Source organism: Micropterus salmoides, unplaced genomic scaffold (assembly GCF_014851395.1).
Source record: "Micropterus salmoides isolate LMB-PRFRI ecotype aquatic unplaced genomic scaffold, ASM1485139v1 Ms_hic_scaffold_20, whole genome shotgun sequence".
Lineage (NCBI taxonomy): Eukaryota > Metazoa > Chordata > Actinopteri > Centrarchiformes > Centrarchidae > Micropterus > Micropterus salmoides.
This window is the reverse complement of record NW_024041151.1, coordinates 21,914,115-21,932,871: the sequence shown is the minus strand read 5'-3', so window position 1 is coordinate 21,932,871 and position 18,757 is coordinate 21,914,115. Positions and strand designations below refer to the sequence as shown.

Below are 18,757 nucleotides of genomic sequence, written 5' to 3'. Positions count from 1 at the left end.
GACACACAGGTTGGCCTCTGGCAGTCTCCATAAGAATGGAGATAAAAAAGTCATGACAAAATGGTGATGAGATCGGTTGGGACATTCAGAACACGTTTTAATACTGGGGGAAAAAATGGGACAATTTTGGTGTTTACTGGAAAACTCAGTGGGAGACTGTGATTGTCAAAAAAAGGCAAGTATTGACAGTTGTGACAGATCTGGCGCAACATACCTGCCTGATTGGTTGTCACATTAAGTGACACATACTGCTTCGCGTGGTCTTTGGCCAGCTCTGACACCCCGTTGACAGCCTCCAGCAGGAAGCTGTAGTTAGTGTGTGACTGCAGGTCGGCCACCATCACAGAGGTGTTTGACAGGCCGACACGACGTGGCAAAAAGCGTACGTTGGGGCCGCATTCTTCCAGGCCCCTTCCATCTGGCAAAACCCGTCTGCATAGGATGTTGTAGCGCACATCCTTCCTGCCACCTGTTTCCATGGGAACGGACCACTCCAGGAAGACACTGGTCTCGTTGACATTGGAGATGGCATTACGTGGAGCAGAGGGAGGATCTGAGAGAGATGGCAAGGGGTTAGAGGACGTAAAACAAATGCATCCAGTAATATCATATAACAGCATCTTGAGGAGCAAAAGTTACACATTCGACTTTCAAAATTTCCAAGAATAATCATAGATAAGAAAGCACAAATATAAAGGTGTTATATCCTTACGTGTGCAGGCCATATTGGGAGGGTCGGAGTCAATCTTATAGTATCCATCCTCACAGCTGCAAGCAGTGGCTCCTGTCTGCCTGGCCAAACTGTGGGGTGGACATTTACTGCAGGCCAAAGACTCAAGCAGCGAGCGGTAAAACCCCACTTTGCAAACTGACAGACGAGGCAGGGGGAGGCGGATGCCGTGGGGTGTTTGGGTTTGGAAGAAGAAGAGATGAGATGATAAGAGTAGACGTACAAATAGGAAATGTGAAGGGGGTCATGGGGAGAGAGGTAAAAAAGGAGGGGAGAATTTAAAAAACAGCATGGTTAGTTCCTTTGGCGAAAAAAAGGAGGTCAACATCAAAACAGTAGGAAAATTTCCCTGCATGGTTGTGGCTGTTTTAAGCTTCTCATCAGAGATACTACTGTAGTTGCAGAGTTGAAATTAAAAGAAGCATTTGTCACCTAGTTTTTGTTGTCAAAATTGTATTATTCTGTTCCTTTAGAAGTCTGATTTCTTCTTATATTCCTCCCAGGGATTATTTCTTTTATCCAACTCGTGCAACCCTGCTCTCTTCGTCTTATTTCCTTATCTTAACCAAATACGCTTTTTTTTCCTATTGTGGGGCTTCCCTTCTTATTCTCAGTCAGTCTTCAATTCAGTAATTTGTGACCAGCATTTGAATAGGAATTTTCTCTTTGCATTACACTGCACAATACTGTACCCACCCAGCCCCATATGTGAAACATATATAAACAAATACAACAGGGACAGAAACATACAAACATAATCTCTCTTCCTCCCACACAAACACACACTCAGATGGCTGATCTAAGTGGGGCAGGTAGACAGCAGGGTGACACACACAGAATGTTAACACGCAAGAATACATCAACAACCTCCGTTGCCAAGGCTGCACCCCCAAGTCAACCAATCACTGACTTATCACGCCATCATTTTTTCCCCGATTTTGCTGTCGCACACAGACAGAAACGAATAGACACATGCAATAGGGAATGAAATAGTAATGGGATATTGGACTTTTGCTAAGCAGAGTTCCATAGATTACTATGTCTGTAGATATTTTGTAGTCAATGACAATTTTCTGTTTCATTTATTGTTGAGGAGAGGCAAGGGGTGCAGGGACAGGAGAAAAGGGAGGAGCTGTTTTATCTGTGTGTGTCCTCTAAGGTCTCAAAGGTTAGGAGCTGTTGTTTTAACCCGCTGTGGCTGTCGTGAAGCCTATTCAGTGTGTAACTGTGATTAAGAACTACATAATTAAAGTTTAAGTAAGAGGACAGGAGGTTAAAGAATTGGAAAGGGAAAAATATGGTAAGGTAAAAGGAAATCTGATGGGAAGAGAGGACAGGAGAAAGAAAGCCAAGTTTACGAGGGGGATTGGGGAGAGACAGGATGAGACAAAGGAGGAGTAGTGGGGGGAAAGATTTGTGAGTGTGTGTGTGTGTGTGTGTGTGTGTGTGCACTTACCAACCTATCTAACAGTGGACCTCGACGTCGTTACACACCCACTAAGAGGGGACTAAAAAGTGAACAGGGGACATTTTTAGGTCCCCTGTTGGACATGCTTTAAATCATGCTAAAATCATGTCTAAAACCATCTGGTAAATTTTTTAAACTATTGTCAAGAGGGGACCTGCAGGTGTGTGAGTGTTTAAGTCCATACTCAGCAGTGCCTCTAGTGGATCAAGCAAAGATTTTAACGACTCATTCACACACGTCGTTCTTAACACTCCCCTATAGAGTGAATGGCTTGCAGCCCCAGGGAGTCTATCAGACTGTAGAGGGGCTATTATACAAGCTACTCAGTAAAGAAAGCTGTCTCTTGAAACACAATTTCTTAATTTTTTCTAACAAAATATACAGGCTGAGTTTTAGTCGATGTCTTGTGTTTTAAGATCAACATGTATTAAAATACAGGGCTACACTGAAGGCCTGGAGAATTTTAGATTCTAAATAAGGGAACAAAAATAGAAAAACAGCCAGGGTAGAATTATAAATAAAATGGTCAGTATAAAGATACTTTTATGGTTTTAATTCATTATAAAAATGAATGAATTAATAAAAAATATTTGACATTTGTTATCTAGAGATTTAACTTGTTCAGTCGCAAAATACTAACCTGACCAGATTTCACAAGCACTGGACATCAATACTTTTTTCCCCCCATTATATTTGTGTGCTTAGTCTACACTTAAAGATATGCATTTCATTTATTGATTTGAATTACAGAAAAAGGGACCACACTTGTACTGTGTGGAACGACAGGAGTCCACTGTTCGCTTGTAGATGATGACACAAGTTCCCTCTTAGATAGCATGGAGCGATAATCACACTCCAACTTGTGTGAAAATAATAAATAAGCAAATTTAATCATACTTTTGAGACAAAATAAACTAACTAAATAGTCTCTTTATTTTCTATACATTCTTTTAAAACAAAATATAAAGGCTGAGTTTAGTGGATGTCTTGTGTTTTAAGATCAACATGTATCAAAATAAAGGGCTACACTGAAGGCCTGGAGAGTAAAATGAATTGTAGATTCCAAAAAAAGGAACAAAAATAGAAAAACAACCAGAGTTGAATTATTAATTAAATGATTAGAGGTAAGATACTTTCTATTCAGTTTTAATTAATTGTTAAAAAGTATTTCACATCAGACTTTGACTACAGCTTTAAACTTGTTCAGTCCTAAAACACCAAACTGACCAGTTTTCACAACCACTGAATGTCAATACATTTTGTCATCATATCTATGTGCTTAGTCTACACTTACAGAAATGCATTTTATTTATTGATTTGAATTACAGAAAAAGGGACCACACTTGTACTGTGTGGAACGACAGGAGTCCACTGTTCTCTTGTACATGATGACACAAGTTCCCTCTTAGATAGCATGGAGCGATAATCACACTCCAACTTGTGAGAAAAAAATAAATAAGCAAATTTAATCATACTTATGAGAAGAAACTAATTACAGAGTGTCTTTATTTAGTATAATCTGTTATTGTAAGAAAATATAAAGCCTGAGTTTTTATTGAAGTTATTTTCAACAAAATACAAAGGCTGAGTTTTAGTGAAATTCCTAAATTGTTTCAAGCTTCAGACTACTAAAATGATAGACTACCCAGTAGACAGCAGAATGAGTATTTTAAAAGCACAAAAAAAGTGAAAGTAAAAACAAAATGAATACAAAGGTCAGCTGCAAGATCTCTTAATTTTTAATCAATGGATTTAATGCTGTTAATTATCATGACCAGTGTTTGTATGTGTCCTAAATCTATATTTAGGAAGTTGTTGCTCGCAAACACATTGACAACAGACCTGTCTGTCAATTGAATAGTTAGTTTCCCTAAACACCACTGCACAAATCTATCCAACACAATGTTGTCAATGTCGGAGACCCACCTTCAAAAAAGTTATCAGCAAGCATGTAAGGAGCCTAGCTAATAAGGATAGCTATGTTAGTTTTAGAATACAGCTGAAAAAGTTAGAACGCTGTGCATAACTGGTAGTCAGTAGGTGTGGCCGAGATGAGCTACTTTTGTACAGTTGAAATCACATCATGTCGAAACTAAAGTGTGAAATGTTGAAAAGGTTAGTTTAGCTACAAATGAACAAGTTCATATGTGCGTGTTTAGGTTTTATGATGTGGTAATTAAGGGGCTAAATGAAGCCTGTCTCTGAAAAATTGAAAATCTTTCTAAAATGCTTCGGCAGTACATTTGTTCTTAGCCTTAGAGAAAGGTCCACAGAGACATTCAGACACACTTTACAAATAATATGAAATAAGCAAAATGGACAATTCGAAAATTATAATCTAAACCAAATATATAAGCTGTAGTGTTGTTGTTTTTGTTTTTTAGAAAAGTGTCACCAGCAATGTTCTCATTGTAGCTTTTTGAAATGTGGGGTTAAACATTTGTTGGCGAATAGAGAAGCATATTTGAGGGCTGTCAAATGGTGCAGCATCGTAACAATGGAACTTAGAGTTTGCATCAACTGGAGAACACACAACCAGTGCTGCATTAAGTTCACACTGATATTTGGCAGGTATTTGTCTTTATAGATTTTTACATCTCAGTATTTTCAACTTCTTTCTTTAGCATGTACAGTTTAAATGTGTGTTAGTGATTTTAATAGCCATTGAAATAGTGATGAGTTACCTATAGATCATCTCAGAACCATCACAACGTTGGATGGCTATTCATAACACAAGTTGTTCAACCACAAATAGAAAACAGTACAAAATATACAGAACTATGTTGAAGCAAACTTTATTGAATGTGCTTTTAAGCTAAGACACACACAAACTCCTAAACTGAAAGTTCCTCATGTGCCCACCCTCTTCTGTGTTCTTACACTGAACAAAATTATAAACGCAACACTTTTGTTTTTGCCCCAATTCCTCCGGTGAGTATGCTGGCCATGCAAGAAATGGGATGTTTTCAGCTTCCAGGAATTGTAATCCTTGCAACATAGGGCCGTGCATTATCATGCTGCAACATGAGGTGATGGTTGTGGATGAATGGCACAACAATGGGCCTCTGGATCTCGTCATGGTATCTCTATGCATTCAAAATGCCATCAATAAAATGCACCTGTGTTTGTTGTCCGTGAAACACGCCTGCCCATACCATAACCCCACCGCCACCATGGGCCACTCGATCCACAACTAGGACATCAACAAACCGCTCACCCACACGAAGCCATACACACGTCATCTGCTCTGCACAGTGAAAACTGGGATTCATCCATGAAGAGAACACCTCTCCAAAGTGCCAGACGCCATCGTATGTGAGCATTTGCCCACTCAAGTCGGTTATGATGGCAAACTGCAGTCAGGTCGAGACCCCAAAGAGGATGACGAGCATGCAGATGAGATTCCCTGAGATGGTTCCTGACAGTTTGTGCAGAAATTATTTGAGGATGCTAAACGATTCTTGCAGCAGCTGTCCGGCTGGCTGGTCTCAGACAATCTTGGTGGTGAAGATGCTGGATGTGGAGGTCCTGGGCTGTTGAGGGAATAGAGAATCGGTTTGTTATCAAACCCAGACATTTGTTTTATAGTACTTTAATGCCACTGTGTAATCGTTGAGGACTTCTTTAGTACCATAACAAGGAGTACTCTCAGAACCGGGCCCCTTCTTTGGAGTCAGTGATGTGTCTTCAAATATATTCCTGCAAGAATTCTCCTGGCTCAGTGTTTTTGGTGGTGATTTTTATACTGAATAAATGAATTATCTGTCAGTCTGTCTGTCATCAAATTCCATGAACGACCAACACTATCTCAGCATTCTAACACTCGATGGGATCTTATGCAATGTCACCCTAAGGGTTTGGATTTGTATCTACATTTATATAATACACACAAAATTGTACACTATGTATGATGGCAGTGGGTATTTCTTATTTTAATTGTTGCCTGCTTAGCTTGACTGACTTGCTGAGAGTTGAATGACAAGATCAATATTGTTCTCATATCTGAACACAAAATCAAGCTATGCCTTTAAACCATTTTCAGGTTGCACCTTACATGGCAACATATAACTATATATAGTGTATAATACTATGCACACACTTAACAATGCTCCATTTCCTTATAATTCATTAGCAACCAAGAAAGTTGTAGTTAAATACAGTATTGAATAGAGAATCTTATGTTCTGATCTAATACCTTTCTCCTTGTAGATGAATCCTTTCTGAAATTTGGCTTTTTCTTTCTCAGATGCAGTGAAGTTGCAAGGCTTCCTTTTTAGGAAAAACCCTTCTGGTTCTCATTTTCCAGTGAAATGTTTTACAATATATACATCATATGGTGTCTTGACTTATAACAAGTTAATTTAAGATTATTGTTTATACAATGAGAAGAACAGCATGATAACTTGGGTGACTTTGTAAAACAATATAAGCTATCAGTACTTTTTCTGTGTACATATATGTATATAGGAATGTAAGGAATAAAATACAATAAAAGTAGAATCAGTTAAAATTCTATGTATTAGTATAAATAATATTCATACTATATAACCCTATATACAATATACAGGTAACATTCTACATAGGTGTAAAAATATTTACACACTAAGCAATCAATATACAATAACAAACTATCTGTACAATCTGATACAGTCAGAATATACTATGTTATACAATACTATATATATATATATATATATATATATATATATATGTATATGTTTATATTTAAATTTGATAGTTTAGTTACAAACAGCCTTGATGAAAACATACAAGGGGTATTGGTAAAAATGTTCAACTTACCTCTCGCTTTGGTCTTCAGGATGGAAAGATGAAAAAGTTTTTCAAAAGAACAACACAGGTGAAATATGTCTACATACCGTTAAGATAGACAGATAAATGGATGACTGGTAAACGATTAGTAAGAATAGTAAAGAAATTTTAAAGTTGGTTTTCTCCTTCAAAAAACTGCATACTTGTCAACACTTCCACAAGACACCAAAGACTGCCATGCACCTTCTCTGAGGAGCCCAGAATATATATACACAATCCTGACTAGCTATCTGGACAGTGATTGGTTCTTAGGATAAGACATCAAATGCTAACTACTGCTGGCATAGTAATGCAAATGTTCTCTGGCAATTAGATATAGGTTTGATTTACTTTTGTTTACTGTGGTAGACATGTCAGACATACTGCTTGAAGGTATTGTTGTGGATTTTTTAGAAAGAGTTACACATGTCTTCAGTTAATGATGTAGATTTAAAAGAATCCTCTACATTTAAGTGACTAGAGCCTATGTGATTCACAAATGTTTTAAGGTTGAAATGTTGAGAGCTGTCTCTGAGAAGTCATCTTGGGTGAGGGTTGTGAAGTTTCAGTCATTGTTCTCCATTGTGTGCAGCGTGGGGGATGGTTTCTTGTTGCTGACGATGGTCGTTAGGGCGTCAAGATCGCAAACCAGTGACTTGGCCTTTAGTAATGCAACTTCTCTGGAGTCTTGTGGGAGATATTTTGAAACTGTAAAGAGCGGATGTACAATACTCCACTTTTGTTGAAAATTGTACCCTATGTTACAAGCTACTCACAAAAAGTAGCTAAATAAGGTGTTTTATACCAGAAAACATCTACTAAGAATTAGTATAATAACCATACATATGTGCGATTTAGTACACCCCCCAAATAATGGGGTTGAATAACTTTTAAAATATCACCAAATTAATTTTAAAGCGATTGTGTATAATATGGAGTTAATTTATTACACTAGTATGGACAAAAATACAGCAACACCTACGCATTACTTTTATGACATCCCATTCTAAATCCATAGGCAAGATTTCCCTTAACAACCCATGAAAACACAGCCCCTACCAAATTTATTAGGACAGGGGTAGCACCTTTGTCCATATAGTGTATTTGGATGGAAATCTATCTCAAAAGAAGGAAGACTGATGGTCTCTCTGATTGGTCTGACACATGATCAACAATGCTTAAAGTCACTGAAAAGGTTTACAAGCAGTGGGAATCATTTAATATGTAAGGCTTACAATGAATGTCAACCAGGCATTCATAGTCATTCAAATTCTAGGTCACTCTCTTCTGATGAATTTAAACTTCTACGTACATTAAGTGTAGTGGTGGAGTTACCTACAGCCTGTCTCAGAACCAACATAATGCCTTATTATCTTGCTCAGATTTTTATTATTTGGTCATTTGTCCTTGCTTTTTGTGCTTCTACCATAGGTATTTAGGCTATGTAGTTAAAAGGCTTCTGTTTTATTTGCCTTAATTGTGTTTATTGAGTGTTTAATTTATTTTGTGTTACATGCCACTTGTGTCAGGGATACTATAATTTAACAGTGGTGAGAACTTCTCTCAGGCTTACCAATATTGTAAATATGCTATACAAACTGGCATACATTTCTTTTAAGCGTATTGTTGAAACCCAAAATGTAGAGTGGCCATTATAGTGCAGTATACAGTAAATTGAGGGTCAAAGTTAAGAGAGAAGAGAGCAAGAAACTTTCAGTTTATGAGCGTGTGTCTTCAGGAGCATGTGCACCATACACAAATGAGTTCTTACTGCAGTGGCCCAGTTCTAATCAAACCTGTGGCTTATTAGCATGCATCTCCTCTCTCCTGTATTTATTTTCTCTCTTTGGCTGTACCATCATCAGATTTTTATTAGAATTGGGTGTTTGGGCACTTTTACTAAACATATGTCTACATATATTTCTACCGTTTTCTTTTTGTGGTTGTAGGAAACTGTGTTATGAATTAGCATCCAATGCAGAGTTAAGCTAAATACAAAATCCTGGAGAAAGTGTGAGTGCTGTCTCTGAGAGGTGACCTGGAGCAGGTGAGGGGTGTGAACGTGTGTCTGATTGTCTGCAGTGAGAATCTGTGTCTGATTGTCTGCAGTGTGGGGGAGGGTTTCTTGCGACCAATGATGATCGTTAGGCCTTTGAACTTGAACTACTTAACATTTCACACTTGCACCCAATATTGTGTCTCGCCTAGTCTTGTAAACTTAGTGTCTCTTCAAACCCCAAGTAACTACAGATTATATTTAGTTTAAATTATAAGTTTCTCTTAGAAATTATCAATTTCTTTTTTATTTATTCATGCTGGAGTGTGAGTGTCAATCCATGCTATCTAAGAGGGAACTTGTGTCATTATGTACCAGCCAACAGTGGACATTTTTGTAATGCAAAACAACAAACAAAATGCATTCCGTTACATATAGATTAAAGATACATGTACATTGTAAAATTGATTGAAATCCTGTGATTGTCATAATTGGTCAATATACTGGGAAAATTGGGGGGCTAAATCCTTTCAAAGGGCTGGTGAAAGTTCATAATAAATCTGTTTTTAGCAAATAAAAAAAGAACATTAAGAATCTTCCTGCTGACCATTTACTTCCTAATTTAAATTTATTTATCATGCTTGAGGAATATTTAATGATGTTGGAGTGTGACTGTTGCTCCATAGGATCTAAGAGGGGACATGTGCCCTATGTAGCAACAGTGGATTCCTGTCATTTAATGTGTCATCGGTAATAGTCTTTTTGTCATGGGTAATGTGGGTTACACATTTCTTAGCAAAGGACAGCAGCTTCTCAGGTGGAGGATCAAACTTCAGGCTCTTGAATTTTTAAGTTGGTAAAGTTTTTTGCTTTAATGTTTTGTTTGGAGAAAGGAGGCAAGTTCAGAATAGGGAATGTGTGTGGGTCAATAAGCGTCAAATACCAGTGAACTAGTTATGAGCAATACTTTTGAATGAAGAACATATTATGAGTTGGAAAAGACTTAATTGAGAGTTATTTGGAAACTATTACTTGTTACATAACAATAGACCTTATTTACAAGTATAACTAAAGATTCTATTTAGGTTACATTATAATTTTCTTTTAAGAATCATACATTTCTTTTTTACTCATCCATGTTGCAGTGTGAGTGTCGATTCATGCTATCTAAGAGGGAACTTGTGTCATTATATACCAGCCAACAGTGGACATTTCTGTAATGCAAATCAACAAACAAAATGCACACCTATAAATATAGATTAAAGAAACAAGTACATTGTAAAATTGATTAAAATCATGTCCTAATTGGTCAATATCATATTTGGAAGATTTGGGGGCTAAACCATTTCAAAGGTCTAGTAAAACTTAATAAATATGTTTTTAGCAATTAATAAAAAATTAATACAAAGTATCTTGCTGCTGACCATGTTGTTCCTACTTTTTATTTATTTATCTTAAAGTACTTATGACTCTCCTGACTTGTGGGCAGCCCTTCATTTTGATGCAGTGTCAAGATTGAAAATGGTTAAGCCATCAACTAAAGCTGAGACATCATATTTCATTACAAAACAATAATAACAAATCATGCTTGAGGAATATTTAATGATGTTGGAGTGTGACTGTTGCTCCATACTATCTAAGAGGGGACATGTGTCGTTATGTAGCAACCAACAGTGGACTCCTGTCATTTAATGCCATACAAGTGTGGACCTTTTTTTCTGTAGGCAATGCGGACCAGTAAATATTATGCATTCCTGATGAAAACTCATCAGGACATTAATGCTTCATGAATTAATTTGGGTAGCCCTTTATATTAGGGCTTGTCCATAAAGTACACAGGTACATCGAAGCTTGCAAGTCTGTAACTAAACCAGCATTTTCATTCCACACTTCAACAAGGGATCGACTTTGCCTCTGGATGTCATGTCATCGGTAATAGTCTTTTTCTCATGGGTAATGTGGGTTACACATTTCTTAGCAAAGGACAGCAGCTTCTCAGGTGGAGGATCAAACTTCAGGCTCTTGAAGGTTTAAGTTGGTAAAGTTTTACTTATGACTCCCTAAACTTGTGGGCAGCCCTTCATTATAATACAGTGTCAAGAGTGAAAATGTTTAAGCCATCCATTAAAGCTGAGACTTTATATTTCATTACAAAACATAACAAATCATGCGGAATAATTATTGATGCTGGATGTTGGAGTGTGACTGTTGCTCCATACTATCTAAGAGGGGACATGTGTGTTATGTAGCAACCAACAGTGGATTCATGTCATTAAATGCCATACAAGTGTGGACCTTTTTTCTGTAGGCCTAATGCAAACATGAAAATACCATGCATTCCTGATGAAAACCCATCAGGACATCAATTTATTTGGGTAGCCTTTTATCTTACAGTCTGAAGCTTAATACTAGTTAGGAAATCTACTATTGCTGAGCCTTTAAGTTTTGTTTCAAAAGCATATTATCAAATCATGTGTCAACAGACTGCTTAGTTGAGATTATATTTTAAGTATTATTGTTTTTGCTTTCGTTTGTCATACATGCTATAGTTTGAATGTCAAATTATCCTTATTAGAAAAAGGATAACTCATTATCTGTTGTCTGACCTCATTATATTCATAAATGACTTTAGCCCCTAAAGATATCCAAATAGCCTTAACAGAGTGTAGTGGATGTGTGATTCAAAACCAGTCTAAGATTCAGTTATTAAGAGCAAATACAAAGTAACTCTTTAAAATGCATACATCACCATTCCACACAGGTCATAAAAATGACCATCCCACACAGAAGAATATGAATTCCCCTAAGAGAAAGTTAAAATAAGTGCACTAGTGTAATAAGATATTTTATTATTATTTAAACGGTATTTGAAACCTAGATCAAGTAATTTTTGTTGGTAATACTGTAGTGCTTGATATCAATGCATGCAGCAAAGTTACTTCTGAATTAAAGTTTAAAGTTTATTTATTTTCAGTTAAAGTGATTAAAGTTTGGATCACGGTGAAATGTTTACACATCGCTCACATTAAAGTTAAATTATCCATTTTTGAAAGAAACAAAGAAAGTCTTTGAAGGTAAAAACACTCATTAGGTGAGAATGAGCACAGACAGTTCCACTGCATAACAATGGAGGTCCCCTCTTGGATAGGTAGCTATCGTTTAAGGATCTAAGTCCCCTCTTGGCAATTTCTTTAAAAAGCCAAAAAAAGCAAATTTGCAGTAATATTATGTTAAAAGACAGTAAAAGTAAATTTTGTATTATATTTATTTTACTTCAAAAGGACTGGAAACACAGGTCCACACTTGGCAGTTTACTCCGACGGTGCACTGTTGGATAGGTACGCGTGTATGTGTGTGTGTGTGTGTGTGTGTGTGTGTGTGTGTGTGTGTGTTGTGTATGTGCGTTTCAGGCGGCAGTGGCTCTGATTCCCCTTGACGGAACCTTGGTCCGTTGTCATGGAACATTAGGCCTGAAAAATTCTCCCTCTGCCCTGGATCACTATGTGTCTCACCTCTGCTTCACGCACGCACACACACACACACACACACAACTTTGTCTTTGTGGCATTGTAAGGACACCAGATGAGAAACTGCATTCTGAGAACCACCATTTTCTGAGGGTTGTACAGCAATGAGACAAATCACTCAGTATCCTGGAGTGCACACACATGCAGGAAACCTTTCATAAAAATGTGTTCGGCATGTAGGATGCCAAGCATACCCTAATTATGAGTTGAGGCTCAAGACATTGCTTTTGAGGCATTCATGAAGCTGGCCTAGTTTTGAACGAGCAGATAGTAATACATCTAATGATAATTCATGCTCAACAGAGCACAGACAATAATGTATGCCTATAGGGTTTATTTTATTCATGTGAAAATATGTTTGTATGATATGTCTTTATTTTTTGCCAACCATACATTTATTGTATTTTGTGTTGTTAAAGGAATAAATGCAGGAATTATTGACTGTCACTTAATTACAAAATGAAAATGAATATGAGAGAGAGAGAGAGAGAGAGAGAGAGAGAGAGAGAGAGAGAGAGAGAGAGAGAGAGAGAGAGAGAGTGTGTAAAGGAATGCAGCATTCAGGGCAGTAGGACACACCTGATCCTTTGTCTGCTTCAGCCCTTTGCCACACACACATTTATGGTTGCACACAGATTTATTGCCATAGCCTGGTGTATAGCTCTCCTTGACTTCATCCTCCAAACCCCCATGGCCAAATCAATAAAAAATGGGGTGGCAGCTCATTTCACAGACACACAGGCACACATGTGAAGTAGAGTGAAGGGGAGTAGAGAAAAATCATCAAAATTATGGAGTTTATAAAATTTGAGATGGTATGTTCAGATATTAAGCCAGAGTAACTGATTTTATTTATTTATTTTTCTATTTTTGGTGTCAAGCTCTCACCTCCTGGTGTGCCTGTGCTGCACTCCCCAAAGATCACCTGTCAATCAAACAGTATGCTGTGGGCACAGTGTGGTACTATAATGGTCCTTACTTGGATTTCCTGTTGATCAAGTTATGAGTTTTGAGCGTAGAGTTTTTATTTATTTATCAGATAATTTTCACTATATTATCCTTGATATTTGTAGGGAAAGAGTTACAAGGCGTAAATGGAATAGCAAACGCTGACATTTACTGTATATAAAAAATAAATAAATAAATACAGCAAGCATTTGCTTGCTGAAATGATACTGATAAATAGATAAAAAGATAGACAGCCAGCCAGATATACTGTACATTTGCATGGACCGATAATGGTGATTACATGATGTGTTTTGATTAAATTAAAATAATGCATTTCTTTCCCCTGGAAGTTGCAAACGATTATGAGAATCATATAAACATTTGCAATTAAAATGTGCAAATTGGTGTGAAAAAAAAATCCATTGCCTGCCACTTTAATGAAAGTCAATTCCAGTTGACTAATAAGCACCAACAGTGTAGATGTTAAGGTATTTATCATTAATTCAAGCTCATTTACAGTTAGGATACATAGATTATCCATGCTCTACAGGAAAAGTGAACGCAGAACATGTGTGGGAATGGATTAAAACCATGTATTGTTAGACATGACATGACGACATGAGTGCTAATGACTACATACTTATATTGTGCTCCATTTTTGACAGTTTTCGCTTAATAGTGCGTCCAAGAATTTACCACACATAGGCAAAAGGGGGTATAAAGGTCAGGGCAGCCAGCAGAACGCTAAAACTGGGATAAAGTGATTATAATGCCATAGAGAGTGAAGAACATGTATGTTAAGTGTGGAATCAAAAAGCAGAACACAGCTGAAGGGAAGCCTTAATGTCCACGGTGTAGCTGTCAGAACTGAGTGAAAAAACATGCAAGTTGACTAAATGTCATTTATAGTAAACGGCAACTGGATCACTGCACATTTAAACAGTGAACACTATTACCTTAGAGAAATAAACATTTTTACTCTAAACTACAGACCTACATACCCTTACAACATGATCAGTACCATGCACATACAGTGATTTGAAGAAAATGATTTTTGTGCATAAAACAGAAAAAAACAAAGTTAAACAAGTTTTGACAATTATTTGTATAATTTAACCATGCCAAGTGTTCATCTACAGCCACCATTATGTCCAGTGCTTTTGTTCATGAGTTTGTGCTTCATTAGTGTTCAAATGCTACATTCTAAATCACCAATCCTACCAATATTTGTTTGTATTTTTAGTAAAATCTGAAATAATAATCTCTCTCAAATAAAGTGCATATGTCCAGTCTTTAAAATGACAGCTGAGCTTTCAAGCCCACCCAGTTTTACTTATTGATTACAAATCTAATAATACCAATAATAATCTTTTTTTTGTGAAAATTTAAAATAAATTTATATTTTTTTTAGTGACTATTTTTTTCATTTAATTTAATCATCCCTCCGTTATCTTGTTAGATGTCCTACAATGAAACATCTCCAGATGCACAGACAGACCGTTAGATCTTTGGATCAGGTTGTAAACACACCCGCTCACGCATACATCTATTCATCTGCACAAACCCACCCACCCACACAGAGATTAGTTATGGTCATGGCTGGCTGACTGAGGTGGCTCATTCCTCATTGTGAATGCAATCTGAATAGACTGTGTTAGTGGTATGTGTGTGTGTGTGTGTGTGTTTGTGTGTGTGTTGCCCTTGGGCAAGCTGTCTTTCTGATGCCATGCAGCTCTTAATGCACAGCACAAAGGGTAATAGGTAATTAATATGCAATACACACTAATGTGCCTGTATGCATTTGTGTGTGTGTGCCTGAGTGTGTGAGGTTAATACGTAATTAATATGCAGCACACACTGGCATCCCAGGCAATTAAGGATCCAGCGGTGTCCGTTGATGCTTCTTAACGAGCGTCCTCTTTAATTGGAAACATTTCATTGTAAACATGTTGATTTATATGACTGGCTGTCATTTGGTGAGATTAGAGGGAGTAAGCGATTAAGGAGGACAGAGAGAGACTTTAAGAACTTAAAGTTAAAGACCCCAACTGTGTATCAACAGAATGTTGGATTTAAATTCATTTCTATGGGCTTAGATACAGTATGGGTCCACATTTTAAAATACATTTGTAAAACAAAAATATTGAGATAGCAGAAATAAATAAAAATCAGAGGATCAAGGGTCAATATTCACAAATATTCTGAGGACATGGCTACTGTCAATACCTCGTTAGTTTGGCCAACTGATGTGTCAACTGCTTTAAGTTGTAGAATCTAAAAAAAGAAAAGGTCTGCAGGGACAAAGAACTTGAAACCTTTCACATAAATAAGTAGCAATACCACAATTTAAAAATATTCCATTGCAAATTAAATTCATGCTTTGAATGCCCAGAAGCATTTCCACCAAAATGTATTCAAAATCAAAAGTACTTATCATGAATTCATTGTTAAATAAGTATATACTGTATTACTGCCCTAGTACTTATGCAATAACATGTTCTGTATGGTAGTAGTAAACAAATGGTAATGCACCACATTATAAGCTTGGTTGTGCATGGAAATACTGCCTCTGCAGATTAAGTGCAACTATAGTTATATAATATTATTATAAACCATGTTTATTATATAATAATTAATGTGGTTTAAAGGTACAATGAGACATTAAGTGTAGAGTAGAAGTGTAAAGTAGAATAACATGGACATACCCGAGGAAAGTGCTAAATTGTACTCATAATTAACTATTCTTACTGTAGTTATGTTCCATTTGCAGTCAGACAATATGAGAACAAAAAGACAAATGGCTCACACTATACGTTGCCAGTGACATCCACTTATATTTCCATCTTTCCTGTCACTCTTCCAACAGTACACAGATACAGCAGGATTGACATTAAAGTAAACTTTGACAGACGAGACACAAAAATGGGCTGAAGCTCAATACAATGCCTAAGTTACCAGATAGTATTGTGAACTAATAAACCAGGCAAGGAAACACAGTAAATATCCTGTTCCTGTATTTGTCTCAAAGTGAGCTACTGGCCCACGGAACATAAACACAGTGTGTGTGTGCCTATTTGTGTGTGTGCATGAATAAGGGTGTCATACCTTCAGAAATTATTATTGTATTACTGTGTTTGTTTGCATGTCTCTGCATGTGTACGTGCCGATGCATGTTCATATTTGTGTATGCCTGTGTGTGAACACAAACAATGCCAGATGATAATACCATAATAATATACAATCAAGTCAATGGGGTTTTCCTGTCTGTTGGATGGCAAAGGAGGTCATTGTTCAGCACCCGTTTATTCTCACAATCAGAAACCAAAAGGTCAAGCAGGTCACAACAGCTTTCAAACATAAACTCATTTATTCTCCCAGTGAAAGTCTAATGGGGGAGATAACATTAGCAATACATAATGATAAATCAAGTGTCAAGATATGCTGACCAGATGTGATGGAAAGTAATGACACTAGACTACTAGGGGTGTAACGATTCTGAAACCGAGACAGAATCCATGATATGAATGGTCATTGTCTTGGGTCCTGGTATTATTTTACCTATTTCAGCATTTAGCTGACACTGAAAACAATTTTCCCCAGCAATGAACCAACAACTGCAAACACAAACAGCTTAGGTGCACAAGGGTCAGGGTCTTAGTGCCATTACAATACTCCTGAGACACGTGATCTCAGCAAAAAGGTGGAGAGCTGTCAGGTTAGACATACATGTGAAATGCACGTGGATGGAATTGGTTGTGAATTGAATAATATTATTTTGACCTATTTAGCCACAAGTATGCAGCACATACTTCTGTGTGCTCGTTTCTGTGTCCAGACACAAAGTGAGTGTCCTAACTTACTTTTACCAGATGCATGCTAATAATATACATATGTCATTCTATGTACTTTAATTACATAAACCAGGAAAGGTTGTTTTGATGTATGTTTTTATCAGCCAGAATTTGCAGGTTTTGTATCACCAATTGTTTTTCCAGTGATCAACTGCATTAGAAATGTATAGCCAATATATTTTACAACTGTTTTCAGCAATATGTAATTGCTGTGAAACTGTAATTCTTTTGTAAACTGTGTCATTTGGGAACCTCACCACCTGATCCACATGCATCAGACATCAGTCCATAAATACCAGTTTAACCAGTCCCACAAGCCACCTCTGACTCAGACTCTGAATACGAGCAGGCTTTCATGGAATAAAGCTGGCTCTGCTGAATGAAGGGTTTTATTAATATTTCACCAACTGCAGGAATTTGTGTGTCTGTGTGCTCTTATATCTTTGTGAGGACATTGTGCCTGGCCCACATTTCTTCAAAAAGGCATGTGAGGGTTTAGACTTGGCTTTAGGGGTTTGGTTAGAATTAGGTTTAGGTTAAGGTCAGCGCAAATGGAGCTAGGCACACAGTTACGTTGGTTGTGACTGGAGCTAGAGGCTAGGTGACGTACTGTCAATGTCAATTAGGCTCCTCACAAGTGTAGAACAAAACATGTGAATGTGTGTGCACTTTAGCAGGGGGAAAGGTAAAAGGGAAGAAGCACTTCTGGGAAAGTCAGTTTACCCAACAAGCACTCAGGAAGCACTTTAGTTGTCATGACAGCATCACCAAGTTGAGATGATGCGGTGATGGAGAGGGGCTGGGGAGAAAGATGCAGGAGGAGCGAGAGAGTGTAGTGAAAGAAGCCAGTAGCAGCTTCCAGTTGAACAGGATCTAAAAAGATGAATGGCGACTCTTTCTGCAATAAATCCAGTCAATTCATATTTCAGGAGATGAAAAGGCTTCCTGCCACTTGCAGATTTTTGCGGTCTCATTCACCATGCTGCTCTGTCTCTTGAGCAACTCAGGGATGACAGAACTTCTACATTTGTAAGGGTTTCTGAATACTGTTTAACTCAAATGATAAAAAAGTAAAAGACACGCTGCAGAAGGTACAGGGTTGAAAATATCTGACTTGTGATGCCATTACATCTTTCAGGTTGAGCAGGATCTGATCAAAATTTAGCATCCTCAAGTTTAGGCTGCACTCTTGCTTCCCTAGTAATGGGACTAACGCTGCAAGGCTAACAATTATTTTAAAATATACAGCCATCAAAGATAGATGATAGTTAAATGGGAAGAATAAATAAGAACAAGAAATGTTGAGTTGTGTAATGTGTCACAACCATGTCAGAAAATGAATGAAATGTTTAATTTGTCCACTGCCCTTGGGAACCCCATGAAATTAAGGTAATAAGGTAAAAAAAAAACAATTTAACTACTACTCTT

General features: G+C 37.2%; 1 protein-coding gene across 1 annotated transcript in view; it reads right to left on the bottom strand.

The window, feature by feature from the left end:
• The window catches only part of LOC119914603 (ephrin type-A receptor 5), an 83,387-nt gene that overhangs the window by 37,250 nt on the left and 27,380 nt on the right, over nucleotides 1-18,757 (bottom strand). Inside the window, exons 4-5 of the mRNA XM_038734010.1 lie at nucleotides 713-868; nucleotides 215-553 (exon numbers count right to left, since the gene is read on the bottom strand). Coding sequence (XP_038589938.1) covers nucleotides 215-553; nucleotides 713-868 — 495 coding nt within the window. The remainder of the gene's footprint in view (nucleotides 1-214; nucleotides 554-712; nucleotides 869-18,757) is intronic.